The sequence below is a fragment of the Chenopodium album genome, chromosome 22, assembly GCF_948465745.1.
Source record: "Chenopodium album chromosome 22, dcCheAlbu1.1, whole genome shotgun sequence".
NCBI classification, from domain to species: Eukaryota; Viridiplantae; Streptophyta; class Magnoliopsida; order Caryophyllales; family Amaranthaceae; genus Chenopodium; species Chenopodium album.
In genome coordinates this window covers 32,014,563-32,032,322 of record NC_137855.1, presented here as the reverse complement: position 1 = coordinate 32,032,322, position 17,760 = coordinate 32,014,563, and the positions used below count along the sequence as shown (strand labels likewise).

At 34.1% G+C, this 17,760-nt stretch overlaps 1 protein-coding gene across 1 annotated transcript; it reads right to left on the bottom strand.

Annotated features, from left to right (window-relative positions):
- Nucleotides 1–1,297: 1,297 nt before the first annotated feature.
- On the bottom strand, nt 1,298–13,288 carry LOC145604883 (gamma-glutamyl hydrolase 2-like). The gene is made up of 10 exons (XM_081660866.1): nt 12,811–13,288; nt 12,199–12,285; nt 8,626–8,715; nt 7,725–7,819; nt 6,856–6,916; nt 5,265–5,354; nt 5,108–5,170; nt 2,772–2,860; nt 1,677–1,769; nt 1,298–1,598 (listed from the first exon to the last, which is right to left on the bottom strand). The coding sequence occupies exons 1-10, from the start codon at nt 13,201–13,203 to the stop codon at nt 1,565–1,567; spliced, it is 1,095 nt and encodes a 364-aa protein (XP_081516992.1). The 5' UTR covers nt 13,204–13,288; the 3' UTR covers nt 1,298–1,564.
- Between the last annotated feature and the right edge of the window lie 4,472 nt (nt 13,289–17,760).

Genomic DNA, 17,760 nt, shown 5'->3' with positions numbered 1-17,760 from the left:
TACCAAATTATATTTGAGATAGAAGGTTTTTTTTTTTTTACGCAAATACAAGGTTGATATTAATTGATGTAATGTCATTGGAAGTACTTTAATGACTTTTTATAGATAAAAATAGGATAAGGTTAGTCAGAAGTAGACCTGGTTATTGGGCGGGTCGGGTCAGGGTCGGTGCGGGTCGGTTGCGGGTCAGGGTCAAAGAGGGTCACATTTTATAGGGTCAATATAGGGTCGGGCCAATGCGGGTCGCGGGTCGATAATGGGCGGGCCTACAAAATATCAATTAAAATAAATATTGGACAAAGCCATTATTAAATACATATGAATACAAATTAATCTATATAATTATTTTTACATGATATATTTTCTTTATCAACTAAATTGGAAAAACATGTTGGCCCTATATGGACCCTACCCAATAAGGACCCTGTCCATTAATAGCCCTGTCCATTAAAAGCCCTATAAGCTTGGCCCTGACCCTATTATCATTGGGCTACCCTATCCAATAACCATCTCTAGTCAGAAGATAAGATTTTTGATAAGAATATGTGGTCATAAAATAAGGTTAGTCAGAAGATAAGATTTCTAATAAGGATATATGGTCATAAAACAAGGTTAGTCAGAACATATGATTTTGGTTAGAATTGCAATCCAAGGTTTGTCAGTTGGACATAGACAAATCTTGTACGATGAATTTGAACATAATGAATGTGATTATGAACTTACAATATTATCACAAAAATATAAAATAGCATTAACAAACGTTAAATAGCATTAATATTTCGAATTTCATTAACCTCCCTCATTAGCGTGTCCCCAATGAAGAGAAATCCAATAAACACAGGGTCTTGTTCCTTTAAACCATCAATTATTGTGGGATCTTGTAAATGATTGATTTGCATAGAAAGGATGCTAGTGAAGTTAGTTTTGTGTAATCTGTTAACTTACGAAATTTGTAAGGAAATTTTTCCTGTGAACGTAAGAGTTGCTTATGAGTCTGATAGCAATGTTGCGCCTTATGGATTCGATATGAATGTGTAAGGGGTGAATATATAAGGATGAGCATTTAGACTAGCTAGACTGCCTAAAAGGACTTTCGACAAGCAAGGTAGCTATTGCTTATAGTACAGTAGCAATGATTTTTCGTAGTCCAATCACATATTCTGCCCTGGTGTAGCCACACGCAAAGACATGGTTATGTAGTTAATTTCGATCTTTATATAGAAAAATTTAGCAAGATTTCACTTCCGACTGGTAATAAGGGAAAGCCATTCGTAGGATGTAAGAAAATGTTTCAAGATAAAACTTGAAAGAAATTGTGGATAAACATTGTAATGAATCATAACAAGGAAAGCTAATCCAGTGCATTTTGTCCCAACTAGTAAAGGGAGAAGGCATTTGCACCAACATTAATCTGTATTTTCACTTGTGAAAGAAAATGCTGAGAATGAAAGCAAATATCAATTGGGATTCAAACTGATAGAATAAAACTCCGAATTACATTTGGAACACATGTATTGATAATGTACAACAGAAACTGCTACACTTCCATTACGGATGCAGTTCGTTATGTAAAGATATAGACCTCATCATATCCTTTCCTGTTACAAAACAGAAGAATTAGTAAAAGCTTTTTGCTAACTGGAAACGAAAGACTATAATATACAACAGGAGCTTACCCTTGCTTGCCACAGTATGTAGGACTGTAATTGTATATGAGATTGTTGAGCACATCCTGCACAGGTGGCCTGTTAGAAGATTTCCTTGCCTCACTGCAAAAAGAATTAGGCGAAGCATGATGGTGGAGCCATTTGACGACACATAAGGCATGACTAGGCAATTCGACAATTTCTATTGATGGAGAAGGATAACTGAAATTATAACATGGTATCCGTAACAAAAGGTAATGGAAATTACTGTTGGGACTAAATTCACCAAGAGTGCTGTCATGTGGATGAAGTAAAAACAAAGAAACAGACAATTTTACTTCAACATTTTATGTGAATAGCATGTTAAGAGTCGAAATTGTCAGGTATCAGGATGCATATGCAGTTAGATGGCTTAGATCTAGTGCAGATTAGACTAATGCATGGAAATAGGCAAGCAATCCATAATACAGAATTTAATGAGAGATTATCTCCTCTTTGCAAGCCACATCTCATCATATCCATCTCATCAGAGATCTTCAGTTGATCAATTATATATGAAGGGAAGCATGGGAGCATACTTTTCTCTTATGTTATCGTGAAGTCTCCTGCATTCTTCCTAATTGGACCTTAAAAAGGTTGACTATCCTTCAAAGACGAAGAAATCCACACTAGGCTGAGATCAATATGGACTAATATGCAATTTACATACTACTATGTACAAGTCTGAGAGTCTCATCTGAATTATATCTCTGGGATAATCCACTTGGCCAATTGGGAGCCAACCTGTGTAAGTGGCTGAAGCAAGTATTCATACCAGAAAAAAAAAAATGCCTCCCTCTCATTTAGTAACCCTTCTTTTTCTACATTTCATCCCCTTTCAACTTGATTATGAAATGCTTTCCACCCAACAACCAAAAGACAAACTAACATTAAAGATGCATTCCTCTGAAAATCAAGATCATTGATTCAACAAGAATGAGAGAAATGATCAAAATTAGCATGTTCCTTGTCAAGGAGAAATATACTGCTCAAATGCTACCCAACTAGAGAAACAAAAGGACTAAAAACATGGGTAGAAATCAAGAACTTTGAAAATTAAGATGGTTATAATGTTCTAGCAATTACCTGATAAAAAAATTGGCAACATTCTGAGTAACTTGAACCGCATCTTCTGAATGGGGAATCATTGCATAGCCCCATTCAAATGCATTTTTCTGCAATCAGTATTATTATGATAAATGATAGGCAAATAAGAAAACATATTCATTAACAATAACAAATAAGCCGACATCTTATTACTTACACTATTCTATTTAAGATGCATCAGCAATTTTTCATTCTTTAATTCTTTTTTTTTCCCCTGATCTAGCTGATGATTTGCATATGTGGAACTTTTGGGAAAATCCAAAGCAGGGTTAGACAAGAAGTATATTTAAACAATCTTACCCTATGTCCCTATCATTCAACATATATATGGGTAGTTTTGATCATCAGCATGTTCCTTCTTTTTTTATTTTTTTTTTTTATTTTTTTTGGTTAAGAGGGGCGGTTTCTGTTCACTTGAATCCATTCATCTTCTCTTATCTTATTTCTATTATCTAATACAAGCTACCAAACCCCATACATTTGCTAATAATTTTTATTGATCAATTATCATATCCTTACAAAAACTACACAATAAATTTCACAAGCAACGAGTTTGAAAAGCAGAACTACAATAACAGAATTACAACCCATGCATAGGGATGGCAGTGGGGACCCTACCCTAAAATACGAGTATGGGTCTTATTTGTTTTAGACCCTATTGGTACGGGTAGGGTATGGGTCTAGGTGGCATAGGGTAGGGTAAGGGTCCGGCCGTCTGAGGATAATGTTTTTAGACCCAAATCATACCTAGACCCTACACACGAAACTTTAAAACCCATAACCTACCCAGATCCGTACATAGACCCACACAATATATTAACTTGGAATGAGATTCAAAATATATATAAAAAAGTATTTAAGGGTCTATGTTGATGATATCGAGTATGATACGAAAAACGACTACAAAATAGAAGTCTATTAACTTTGTGGTTGTGCACTTTACGAGACTTAAAATTGTAATGTGCTTATGGATTAATTTGTTTATCTATTATTCTAAATTATCTTTTACTTAACTGTTTATGATATGTCAAATTAATCTATCATGTTCTTATGTATTAGCTTATTTGTCGGGTAAGGGCCTTAAAATTTTAGACCCTTAGGGTCCGAGTAGGGCATGGGTATGTATTAAAATACCGGGTCCACGTCCGGGTATTACTTTAGTAACTAAACCTTACCCAGACCCTACCCATTGCCATCCTTACCCGTGCATTACATTACATTGGCCACAAATTAAATCTTTAATATATTATTGAAGATTCAAGATAAATAGCCAATTGAATTGTGCAATCAACACCAAGGTTGATTCGATCAAGCAGGAGGAGTATTACAATATTACATCCACTTTTTAATATGCTGTCTCTTTTTTTGAGAGAAATATGTTGTCTCTAGTCCCAAGCAAATTGACACCTTTGCTTATCTTATCTGAAGTTTCTCAACTTATAAACTGAAATGAGGAGAACAGAGCCTTAACGTTAGGCCTAACTGTAAGCCAAGCCTTTCCACTTGAGTGTCATATATCCATGATATCAGAGATTGAATAAGCGTCCAAATCAATTGAGATATAGGTAGACATGATAGGGGGGGGGGGGGGGGGGGATGGCACTACAGTAAAAAGATGGATACCCCGAAGACTTTATAAAATTCTGCACAATTTCATCTTTAAAAATGCCATAGAGGCTGCAGAAAATACAAATATTATTTGGCATAACACTATTCTAGCACTAACCAATAAAGCTAGTCACAAAAGTTCACACTATACTAGCAAGGGCATGGTAGGTAAAATTCTACACAAACATTCCCCAGGATTTTGGACATGGGCAGTCTCGTTAGATGTAGACATGTGTCCAAATGACTTGGCTGCTTCATATCTTCCATAATGTTGGTCCAAAATGAAGTGTATTGTGTCCACACATGTTAGAGTGTCCAAGATCAACTTGAGTACTAGAGGAAGAGAAAAGTCTAAAAAATTGGGGCCATAACTCCAATTAATGTAGATTTTAAATCGCATATGGGATCAGGTGGTTTTCTAATAATTCATATTGGATACAAACATCAGCTCTCTTCAGTCCTCAAGTATACTATAATTTTTTTTCTGATTTGTAAGCATAGTTTGGTGTTTTAGCTCTTTCAAGTTTGCTGATCATCTTATAAGTTGTACTGTTGCTATGATCTCTATAGAGATGTATATTCATGGGTTTAAATTTAAAAGGATTAAGGGTAGGGGTAGGAGTAAGGGTAAGGGTAGGGGGAACAAAATAACAGAAACTGTTCATTAATGCACGTAGAGCCAGAGAGACAAGCAATAAAAGATTTACCTCCGGATGCCACTGGAAACCAGTGATAGGGTAGTGCTGTGCTTTTGCGGTTGAGACATAAACCTGAATAGTACAGAAGCTATGAGGCCTCTAAACACAAAAAACTCAAAAAGAAAGTGTAGTTAATCATCACTGAATCAATACTAGAAAGTCGCACCTTATCATCTCTGTCAGTGCTAGTTGTTATAATATCAAAGAATTTTGATAAGAGTTGATTCCCTCGAAGTGTTTCAGGTGATATACCAAACTGTTGCATTGCAGAAGCAAATCAATGGAAAAGATATTCAAAAGAACCGCATAGGCATTACTAGGATCAAAAGGTGAAGAGAAATAAAGGTGCAATGAAAGACTATGAAACAAATAAGAAAGATAATGCATATTGACAGCAAGCATAAGTATCCATAACTTGAGTGATCTTTGTCATCATTTTAGTAACTCTTATGCAACAGTCCTTAATAGCTTTAATTTTCACATTTAACACACTCACAGTGTACACAAATTAGAGACTGTACTCACTATAGTCCTCACCTTAGATAGGAATATAAAAATTGCTTATGGCATCATACTTGCCTTTGAGAGGTCATTAACACATATCTCAGACACTAAATTCCATTAATAGCCAAGTTACTAATGTGCCAAATTTTTTTTTTATTTTATTTTGGGATATTAACAAAAATTCATACCAGAATGAAGTGACCAAGTGTCTATACACCTAATGGTATATCAAAGATCCGATATGGGTACTTAATGTCAGATGAAGAGTCCAACAAAAAAAAAAAAAAAAAAAAAAGATGTGAGCTTATCTAACATCATAGGTGCCAAGCTAAACAGCTAGAATTTACCAGAAGAATTGAATGGAAAAGCTAATAACTTTGAAAAGTACACTTCATATTACCATAGAACAAGAAGTCATTTGCAGTAGCATGTACAACTCATTTTTCTGTACATTAAATGAACTAAACACAGAACTCAAAACACTTGGAATTCAGAGAGGTAACACTCAAAAAAAGGAATGAAGCCAAATATATAATACCCATGTCACTCAAAGATCTGGTCTCCAGTAGCAAATCAACATATAATAGTAATAGTACAACATTATAACTCCCCATTGTCAAAATTATACAGAGAAAATACAGTGCCTAGCAATCTGTAGGAATTGAAGATGCATAATTTCCAAATAGACATCTAAACCTAGTACTTCCTCTGTTTTGAGTTCTATCTAATTTCCATTTTCGTTCGTTTTATTAAGTTCTAGTTACTTTTACCTTATTCCTTTTATGACAGCCTTTTATTGTTATATATCACATACCCACTTTGCGAGACCCGAACGTATCTAATAAATCCTTTTACTCTGTATCTCACCCACATGAATTGTACTCATTTCCACTTTTGTTAGGTTTTCATAGCGACTGAGTACTCAGGAAAACAGAGTTATTATAATTTATAATAACACAAACCACAAGCAACATGTGTCCCTCTTCCTTCCTCCTTCCTCTTCCATTTAAGCTCTTCAATTTTCGCAAGAGAAAAGCATTATACTCTTTTTTTTTTATTAAAAAAAAAAAAAACACACACACACACACAAATTTCTCCAGTTTTAATAATATATTTATAGCTTGTACGTCACATGGGGCAAAATCCTAGTTCAATTTTCAAATAGCAAAGCCACTTAAAGTAAACATAGATAGCTGAAATGGAGCTTAAGCATCAATAAATATCATATAATTAATAGAGATGGCAAAACTTACTTTATGGTTTTGCATTACAAGGCAATCTGTGCTTAACTTCCTCAGCAATTCAGGAGGAAAACTGCAACAACAAAATAACTTAAACAGGGTTGGTACTCCAATAATTTAACGGAGTTCAGATAGAAACTATAAGTCTAAGCCCCCATGTTAACTAAGCTCTTTAGATACCCAACCACTAGATGCAGTTGATGACCAAGCAAGGTAACAGTCACTTGGTAAGGTTCTTACCACAGATCCTGGAGGTTTGAGGTTCGAATCTTGTCAAGTGAGGGTGCTTGGTCCGAAAGTGACCTGGCTTCGCCAAAAGGCCTGGGGGGACCCTCTACTCCCAAAGTCCCAAGTGTAAGACGGTGCAGGAAATGAGCTAGAATTAAGAGGTAAAGTCTCCCAGTTGATAATATAAGTCTTTGTCGCTTCAAATTTATTTTAATGACTTAATATTTACTTCAAATTATATTAACATGATCTCTCAAAAAAAAAAAAAAAAAAAAAAAAAAAAAAAAAATTACATTAACATGATAAATGCTAAGACAAAAGTGTAAATGAAAGAAAAAACAACACGATAAATGATGTCTGCTTTTGTTTTCTACACCCAAAGTATATAATGACTGTTGACTATCCTCAAGAAGTCATGTTTCAATTATTACTTATAATGTTAAACCTTAAAAATTAAAAGGCAATAAAAAGATTAAGCAGTCAGATTCCATCTTAAAAAATCAGAAATAGAATTCTTATACACAGCCAAATATAAAAATTGCTTCATGTTAGTGTTGAGAATTTCCACATTACAGAAAAAAGGGAGTAAATAGTTTTTCCCAAACAATATCATAGTTCACAGTAACACGGTGTAACATGTATTTTGAGTATACCTCTGGAAAACAGTTCCTTTTACGCCAATATTGTTGACAAACTGAAGAGTAGAAGGCTGCAAACTTGCACCGTAATGTTCAAGGATATTGTTGTCCTATAGTATAAATATCGAAAAATAAGGAGGATATTTGACCAAAAATTTGTCAACATGCTTCAGTTAATATATACTAGCGAATGTTTGATTTAGCACTGAATCAAAGTAATACTTCAAAGTACATACTAGTGGTTGTATCATTGTATGAATGACCTATAGGGCTATAGATACCATTCTTGCACATGGCAATATATATCGATTGCATTGCAACAGCATTGTACAGAATATTAAGCTGACTGCGACCGAATTATTAGGCTACAACACCCACTTACCACCCGCATTTCCCTAAAGTTGATTCCATGACCACTGTCAGTATCGGGATTACATCCAATAATTAAAACCATGCTCTTATGGAAACAATAGGACCAACATATTGATTTCATAGTTAATAATTATAATTCATCTTGTTATCTGAAAGTTTTGAAAGTGAAAAAAAGTTATATTCTGACCAATTAGCAATCAAGGTTGGAGGTAATTTTTCGGACCCATAGTTACATTTCCAAGTGTTAGACTCAGCTTTTCTTTTCCCTTTTTTTCCAGAAAAGTTTCCTTGATATTGTACATAATGAAGTGTCAAGTGTCCATACCCACAATGACATGTTGAGTATCTAACATGGGTATTTGAGGTAACATGAAAAGTCTAAGTCACATAATATGAGGAGGATATGCATTTTCTTCCAAGTTTTAATATTATTAATATGAGATAGCATAATTTAATGGTTACTAAGGCAGAAGTTCTAGGAAAATGAAATATAGCTTGCAAGAAAAAATATTAAAAAGAGTGCTGGTCTTTGCAGCTGAATTACCTTACTGACGATCATTGTAAGAAGCTCAAAACCCAGGCAGATTGCATAACAAGGAAAATACTGCCCTGCATCATTCTTCTCCAGCACTTTCTGCAGAATCCAGATAACAGAACCTACTGAAAAATCCAAAATGCAGCTTACATAGAAATAAACAATTTAGAATGGATAGCGAAATGAAAGTAATTCGACTTATCCTAAGTCCCTTGGAGCAGCCAATATTTGTATCGTTGTTTTCTAAATTTTACTAATGCATGATAGTCAATATTATTAGGCCACTCCATCTAGTTGATCTTTTCACTCTTTCACATTTGCATAGAGGGAAAATATTTACCTAAACAACCCATAACAATAATCTGCAGTGCGTTTTAATATACAGAACACATTTTCCACCTAATTACGTTACATTAGTCCAGTAGTGTTCCACTTTACCAGAATATGTGTTCTAATACATGTGTTCCCACTACGCAACTCACTGGGGGTAACCGGAGTATTAGGTAACACTGGAAAGACAATCGAGTACAACATAATACACAAACTAAGAAAAGGGTCTCAATTTCAAATTAGATGTTGGCTTTCAAACCAAACAGTAATGCTTTTAAATTGTGAGGTCTGGTCCTTGCCTGGGACATTGAAGGATAAATAAAATGAGAATTTTATTTTATTGTTTTGGGGGGCGTAAACTAGATATCAAAAGGAATAGAAGGTATGTCGTTATGGACTTATGATGGCACAAGAATTGAAGTTAATTCAGCCACTTTCTTTGACCAACCGTGTATTTTGATTGCATCTGCCCCTAACAACATCAAAATCAGTTATACTCCAGAAACTGACGAGGCAGTTAAAACTTCAAAGTACCCTTTCCTCAATCCTTTATCAGGCAGTGTGTGCTGCAATTTTCTTTTGATCCCCAAAAATTGTGTATTTTCGAAACAAATGTAGAAAAGTGAGCATGTTGAAACTGTCATGGACCAAGTAAAAACAAGTTGCTAACTATTGCCAACATTACTTGCACAAGGAGCAACCTCCCCATATGACAAAGAAGATCTATTAAAATGATACCATCATCACTGTGGTAACTTGACAAGGCATTGAGGCACGAGAATTCAAGATACTGGTTTGAGTCTTTTCTCAAGCTTTATCTCAAAGAATCGTTGTCAGAAATCTTCCCACATTAATGGATCAATCTTTTCAACTGATAAACTTCTTAAGCCTTATCCATTATTTAAACTAACTAAACCTTACCTAAACTTAAGCTTCCTGAAACTCTTTTTTTAGGCAAACAGAACAAATCATTATCAATCAATCAATCAATCAATCAAAGCCTTAATCCCAAAAGTGGGGTCGGCTAACATGAACCAAATTTGATTATTCCGTGTAGTCATCAACATAAATCTTTCTCCTCCATCCCTTACGATCCAAAACTTCATCCTCACGTAAATCCATGCACTTCATATCCTTCCTCACTCCTTCCAACCAAGTCATCTTTGGTCTCCCTCTTCCTCGTTTAATCCCTCCATGGTCCCACTCTTCCACTCTTCGCACCGGTGCACCCTCGGGTCTCCGTCTTACATGTCCAAACCAACGCAGACGATTTTCCCTTAATTTATCTACAATGCCCGCCACACCTACTTTCTTGCGAATAACCTCATTTCTGATTCTATCTCTTAAAGTGTTTCCACACATCCACCTTAACATGCGCATTTCCGTAACCTCCATCTTTTTAATATGCTCTTTCTTAGAAGCCCAACATTCTGTACCATAGAGCAACACTGGTCTTATGGCAGTCCTGTAGAATTTTCCCTTCAACTTTAAGGGAATGCTGCGGTCGCATAGCACTCCCGTGGCCGCTCTCCATTTAAGCCACCCTGACTTAATCCTGTGGGTCACGTCTTGATCAATGTCACCATTCTTCTGGATGATCGACCCTAGGTACTTAAAACATTCACTCATGGTCAAATCCTTTCCATCCAAACTCACCACTTCATTGCTTGTCCCCCTCTGAGTGCCAAAACGACATACCAAATATTCAGTCTTACTCCGACTTAGCTTAAACCCTCTAGATTCCAACCTTTGCCTCCATTGCTCCAACTTGACATTAACCCCATCCTTAGTCTCATCCACCAAAACGATATCATCTGCGAACAGCATACACCATGGAACCTCATCTTGAATTGGTCTAGTTAATTCGTCTAGAACCGTTGCAAAAAGAAAAGGGCTTAATGCAGACCCTTGATGCAATCCGATTGTAATAGGGAAATCTTTTGTCAACCCTCCGCATGTCCTCACATTTGTTGACACATCCCGATACATATCCTTAACTAGGTCTACATACCTTCGTGGGATACCTTTCTTCAACATTGCCCACCAAAGTATCTCTCTTGGCACCTTGTCATATGCCTTCTCTAAATCAATAAAGACCATATGAAGATCTTTCTTCTTTACCCTATAAAACTCCATCATTTGTCTTATCAAATGGATTGCCTCCATAGTAGATCTCCCAGGCATAAAACCAAATTGGTTATCTGAAATGCTTGTGCATGCCCTCAACCTTTGTTCAATCACCCTTTCCCACAACTTCATAGTATGGCTCATAAGCTTAATTCCTCGATAGTTAGAACAATCTTGAGCGTCTCCTTTGTTTTTATAAACCGGGACCAAGGTGCTCTTCCTCCAATCTTGTGGGATCCTTGTAGCCGTCCATATCTTGTTGAAAAGGTTTGTTAACCAATCAATACCAATCTTACCCAAACACCTCCACACCTCTATCGGTACCCCATCAGGGCCAACCGCCTTCTTAGGTTTCATCTTCCTCAGTGCAATCTCCACCTCTACTCTCCTAATCCTTCGCACATACTCCATGTTGATTTCTTCATCACTCATAGAGGTATCTCCTATCACAACTCCATTACTTCCATTAAATAATTCATCGAAGTACCCCTTCCACCTGTCCTTGATGCCCTCCTCTTGCACTAGGACCATTTGGTTCTTATCTTTGACACACTTCACCATGCCAATATCCTTCCTTGCCTCTTGTCTTCTCTTTGCCATCTTATAAATGATCCTTTCTCCCTCCTTGGAATCAAGCTTTTCATAAACCTCCTGATATGCCTTTTCTTTTGCTTGGCGAACAGCTGCCTTTGCCTTACTCTTAGCCTCCTTATACGCTGCAAAGGTTTCATCACTCCTACATTTTCCTAAGGCTTGATAGCATTCCCTTTTTTGCTTAATTACTGCTTTCACCTCTTCATTCCACCACGAAGTATCTCTCTGTACCGAAGTTCTTCCCCTTACTTCCCCTAAGACCTCTTTGGCCACTCTTAGGAAACAGTTCTTCATTCGTAACCAGGTCATGTCCGGATCCACCTCTCCATCCCAATCCGCTTCTTCAATTACCAGAACTAATTTTCCCAGAGAAACAAATAGGAAACCAATGGACTGGTGAGAGAAGACAACAAACTAACTTCAGCTACATCACCAAACATCAAGTGTCTGTACGTGCATGCACATATATTCTCAAGCAGAAGACATAAAACAGCCCAAAAAACAGTAAAGTAAGCAATTCAGATTTCATACCTTAAAAATCGCCTGCACAACATCAAAGTACAAACCTTTCTTGGCCCATCCACCAGTAAAAAGCACACCATTCACTAACTCCAGTTTCTGCAGCAACACAAATAGATAACATACATTAACATTAAAAGAAAGGAATTATAAAATAATTAATCTCAAAATACCCAATAAAATTCTTTACAAACTTATATTCCAATATCATTAAATGGCACAAAGCACACCTCTTTTCCCAATAATTTTAGATAACTGGATAAGGATCAATATACACATAGATAACATAACTAACATTAAACTAAATCACAATATCTGAAAAGTCAAAACACCCAGTAATAATAATCATTTAATTCCACAATCATCAAATAAAACCCAGAAATTAAATATTAAAAAACAAAAATAAATGAAACTATTATCTCATAGCAAGTCATTCCATCATATTCACCCCTATTAATATTCCCTCTATCTCTAAGAGTTCTTCCTGTTTAGACAGGGCGACAAAGAAATTAATACAAAAAGAACTTATAAAAACGGGAAAATTCCCGTCCAAGTAGGAAGAACTTTTAAAGACGGAAACATTAGTTATATATTCAAACAAATGATGAAATTCATTCCACTTACATTCATGATAACATCAAGGGGGTCAGTATAAACAAGAGGAATAACTCTAGCACCAGCCGATTCAACAAACTTGACATAAGAAGCAGCAATGTAAGACACATTGGTACCATTCATAAGCCGACCCGAGGCGCCATCGCCGGGGTGGGAAACAATCCCAATAACAGGGCGATGAAGATCAGGAGCAGAGCAACTATCAGAAGAATGAAAATGGTGGGGGTGAGATGATTTTGAAGGGGAAGAGAAATCTGGGTCAGTTGAAAGCATGATGTTGTTGTGGGAATTTGCAGAAGTAAAGGGGTTGAAAAGTGAGAAAAATAGTAATGGAATCCATAGATAGAACCGGAGGAATGAATGAAGAGGGGAGGAAGAAGAAGATGAAGAAGAAAGTAGCATGATTGAGTGGATTGATTGGAGATTAAATTATTGAAGATGAGATAACAAGGTACTTGTGTTAATTAATTGAGATTTTTAAAGAACTTGTGAAACGCATGGGAGGGAGGCCATGGTTTTATTTGTTTTACAATTACCAATTTGCCACCATCCATGGCTTTACTGCTTTAGTCAATTAATTGCGTGTAGGGATGAAAGGTGGGTATAATTTTTTGTGTTTCGCATTGTATTTGTTTTAATTGGAGAGGGCTTCTTCTCATTGACTGAATTGAATTGAAATGAATATTTTATAAGATAAGAAAATTAGGAACTGAACTGAAAATAATCGTATGAGAACATGCCCGAAATATAGGTATGTCTTTAACAAGTACTTGGTTGGTATGTATATCGAAAGTCATACTCGTCATGGATAGTGGATGTATGGTAGACTTGAAATCATATCTGCCTCATATCTGCCTAAGAGCACAAATGACAATGATTATATTTTTATTCTTGAAGAATGTTAGGAGGATATTTGGTCAAAATGGATATCACATCAATGAGCGTAATTGTTTTATTGAGTTTCCTCATCCCATGAGGAAATTTGTAAAGGAATAGTAGCAAGTGGGCCCCACCACAACTTGCTACGTAATTAAGTTTTTTTTTCCCCTGATGCACCTCTAAATGACGAGTTTTGAGGGGCTATATTCTTCCCCGCACCTCAAAACTCGTTTTTTTGGAGGTGCGCTGAGAAAAAAATTTACATGGACGCTGACAGGGGCGAGTCAGCAAGCCCAACCAAGCGCTGACACGAGTCCCTATTAAGACAGAGGGCCAATTTCGATTTTCGTGTTTGAAATATATATTAAAAAAAAAACACCAACAGTCATAAAAAAAAAGATTCTATATAATTTGACATTCATTTTGATATGGTTTAGTATACTTTCAAAAATCTAAAAATTCGTCAATATTTAATCACATCCCAATTTTACTACAAACTAGATGAAAGCCCGTGCGATGCATGGTTTTTCATATATAAATCTCAAGAAAATATATTTTTATATTTGATTATTTTACTATTTAATAATTTCAGACAAAAAAAACACATAATAATTTAATTTAAGTGTTGTTGCCTATTACAAAAGTATATTTTTTTTAAAATGTAAATTTATAATGCTACTTTATTTATTGTTGTTTTGTATATTATTTGTGGTTGTTAGTTATATGACAATTGAATTTAAAACTATGAATAAGTTGTAAATATGATATCTTTAAAAAAAAAATTGTAAATATGATAATTTATTGGTTACATATTAGGATAAAATAATATGAACAAATTGTACTTATGATAAATCGTTATTCGTTGGTTTTTAAAAAATAGAAATATTAAAAAATAATAAAAACATGTATACTATTTATCTTCTATTTCTTCGTTCACACTCATATCTCTTCCATCAAATAAACTGGATAAATAAAACATGTTAGCAAAAATAAAATTTATATAAAATTAATCTTTATAGTCTTATAAAATAAATCAATATATTTATCATGAAGTGAAACTTTTTTTGTGAAATTGAACTAAAAATTGTAATTGTACAAAATCAAATCTATGCATTGGAGTTTTTTATTCGTCCTCAATCGCCACTCGTTTCCGATTAGTGACGATTGAAAAATATTTAATGGAGTAAACTTTTCTTTCACTGGGACGAAATTGTACAAAGTTGGCTTTAATTGATGCATGAACATAATCAGTCTATAATTAAAAATAAAAATTAAGTTAATTTGATGACTTGATTAAGCTACCTAAATCACAAAAAATTGTTTTAATCACAACATTAATTAATAAAAACTAAAAAGATTTATAAAAAATTAATAAATGTAAACGATTTATACAGATATAATACCTCCTCATACGTTGATTTTCAAATCATTTTTGCCCAAATTTAATTATCTGGTTAAATTTGATCTACATGTAAAAACACAATTCAGTAATAAACACAATGTAAGCAATAATCACAAATAAAAATAAAAATTAAACTAAGAAATACACAACCACTGATGACCTAAAATTGACACAAAATTATGACAAAAAATTCTCTTGATTTGGTTTTGTATTGATATGAAATTTTATTGGTGTTGTAGGATGTGTCAATTTATAGTGGTAGGCATAAAAAATTTAATTTAATTACTATTAAGGAAAAATTTTGATTTCTTATCATAAACAATATTAAGATTATCTTAGATATATTAATTCTATATCTATAGATGATTATTTTTGTAAAAGATAATTTTTAGTTTTTTAAATAAATAAAATCCTGATAAATCACTATTCATTTTTTTAAAAAAGATAATTTTAGTTTTTTTATAAAATAATATCGATCTAATAAATCATTATTTGATTTTTTAATCAACGTGGCAAAATTCTTAAATCTCATTCGTCGGTTTTACCTATGTGGCAAGTGAATTTTTAATTCTAAAATAAAATAGAAATCTAATTTTGATTGGTCGAAAATATACTTTTGCTTATGTGGCGCGCTGAATGCTCTCCAAAAATGCTTACTTTATTTATATACTAGGTTAGCACCCGTGCAATGCACGGGTTTCACAGTAGTTTATCTTTGGATTTTTGTTTTCACATTTTTTTTTTTGAGCGCAAAATGTTTATAAGCTCACTTTAATTGACCTCAATTATGCTAATAACGCTTATTATTTTATTAATCAATGTCAATTTTTTGTTGTCAAAATTTTAAAAAAAAATGCTAATAACTCCTATAAAGACTCCAACAACCTAATATCAACCTAAATTACCAAAATAATAGGTACCTATTTAAAATTAATTACCTAAAAAATAGTTATTACCTATTTAAAATTAAATAGCATTTTGTTTAAAAAAAAAAAAAAGAAAAATCAATTGAGCGGGAAATCTTTTCATAAGATAGCGCCACGTGTACAACTTTGAAAAAAGATGACATCAGCGATTGCTACTTTAGTATTAGTTATAGATATTAGATTAATTTTCTTTCATCATCTAAATTTTTATTAAAGCTATTTATATATATTTTATATTAAAGTTATTATTTTTTTTTTTATTACTCTTTTACTATTTAATTTTTATAAATTTTGTTGTTGTTACGTTTTTTTATTGTTATTTAAAAGTACAATCTAATGGATCCCAACAACCCTAATTACTCTCAAATTTCTCAACATTTTTCTAATATAGGTGACGAGTTCCTCACCAATCCCCAATTTCAACTTTTCCTTGAAAAAATAGGAAACACATCTTTGCAAAATCCTTCACAACAACAAACATCAACAGAAATTCAACCTAAAAACACTTACTATGAACAATAAACACCTCCTCTTTATCAAGGGAGTAACTCTCAATATGATATCAATCAAGAAGAAAATGTACTGGAGACACCTCAATACCCTCCACTGGCTCCAAGAATGCAGACCAACCTACCACTCGCTAAAGCAAGTCGCATTTGGTTAGTTGTAGTGAAAATGCAATTGTTGGTATGAGGAAAAGAACATATGAGATTTGGCAAAAACTACATGCGACATATAACATAACTCAAGAGGAGAAGCCGCATTGTAGGGAATATTTCAAGCATTACCCCAAAGTTGAACCCCACTGTGATCATGCACTTAAGCATGGTGGCGTCCAAAGGGAAGAAAACAAAGGCAAAAGAGTCGCCAACAAGTTTTAGGAACTTATAAACCGTTCACAGGGTGAAGGTTACACCCAGCCCCTTAACGATCCATGAGATCGTCAACTCTAATAGGTCTGGAACCATGACTGGTGTTCGGGGATGAGGGTACGGATCCAATCTAAAAGAGATTGAACTCGCCCTATAAAATAGGCCTCTACTTTATTCTACTCGTATTCATGTGCGCTTTCTAACTAACATGCAATCATTAGGTTAACCCTAAACCTGTTTATCTATGTTGGTTGAATATTAATGCACAAATAAAACTATTATTGGCGATCACTTGAATTAAAATCATATTAGCCTAAAGCCAAATTATTAATCATCTTATTAGGCGTAATTTCAAATACAAATTCCCTTTAAACCTGCATAAAAGGTGTGATCAAGCAATAACAACAATATATAATAACAAGCAACATGATAATAATCATAACAATCAACATCATAATCATCATAATAAAGCTTAATAATAATAACAAGACCCTGGGCATGATACCAACAAGATTAAACAAACTCGAGCATGTCACTAAACAATAAAGATCAAAGCATTTAAATCTAACATGATACTAACATGATATTAGAAAGAGTAAAAAACATCCTAAACATGATACTGAAAGCAATAATAACATCCTAACATGATACTAGGAATTAAACAAATCTAAACAAGCTTTCTACAAGAAGAGAGCAATAAGACTACATACTTTGATGCCTCGTACCACATTCTAATAACAAAATACACGTGTTAGTAAACTTCTATAAAAATAATAAATCAAATAATTAAGGGCTTGTTTGGCATCATTTTTGGTTTTCAGTTTCCTTTTTTTTTAAAACTAAAAACCAAAAACAGGAAACAAGAAAAAGGTGTTTTCAC

What these genes read in the sequence shown, in the direction of transcription:
- LOC145604883 (XM_081660866.1), bottom strand. Translation starts at nt 13,203, where the DNA reads ATGCTACTTTCTTCTTCATCTTCTTCTTCCTCCCCTCTTCATTCATTC. An exon ending in AAAGGAACTGTTTTCCAGAG is followed by an intron (nt 6,917 to 7,724) that starts GTATACTCAAAA and finishes TTGTTGTTGCAG; the next exon opens with TTTTCCTCCTGAATTGCTGA. An exon ending in GTTGCCAATTTTTTTATCAG is followed by an intron (nt 1,770 to 2,771) that starts GTAATTGCTAGA and finishes TTCTTTTTGCAG; the next exon opens with TGAGGCAAGGAAATCTTCTA.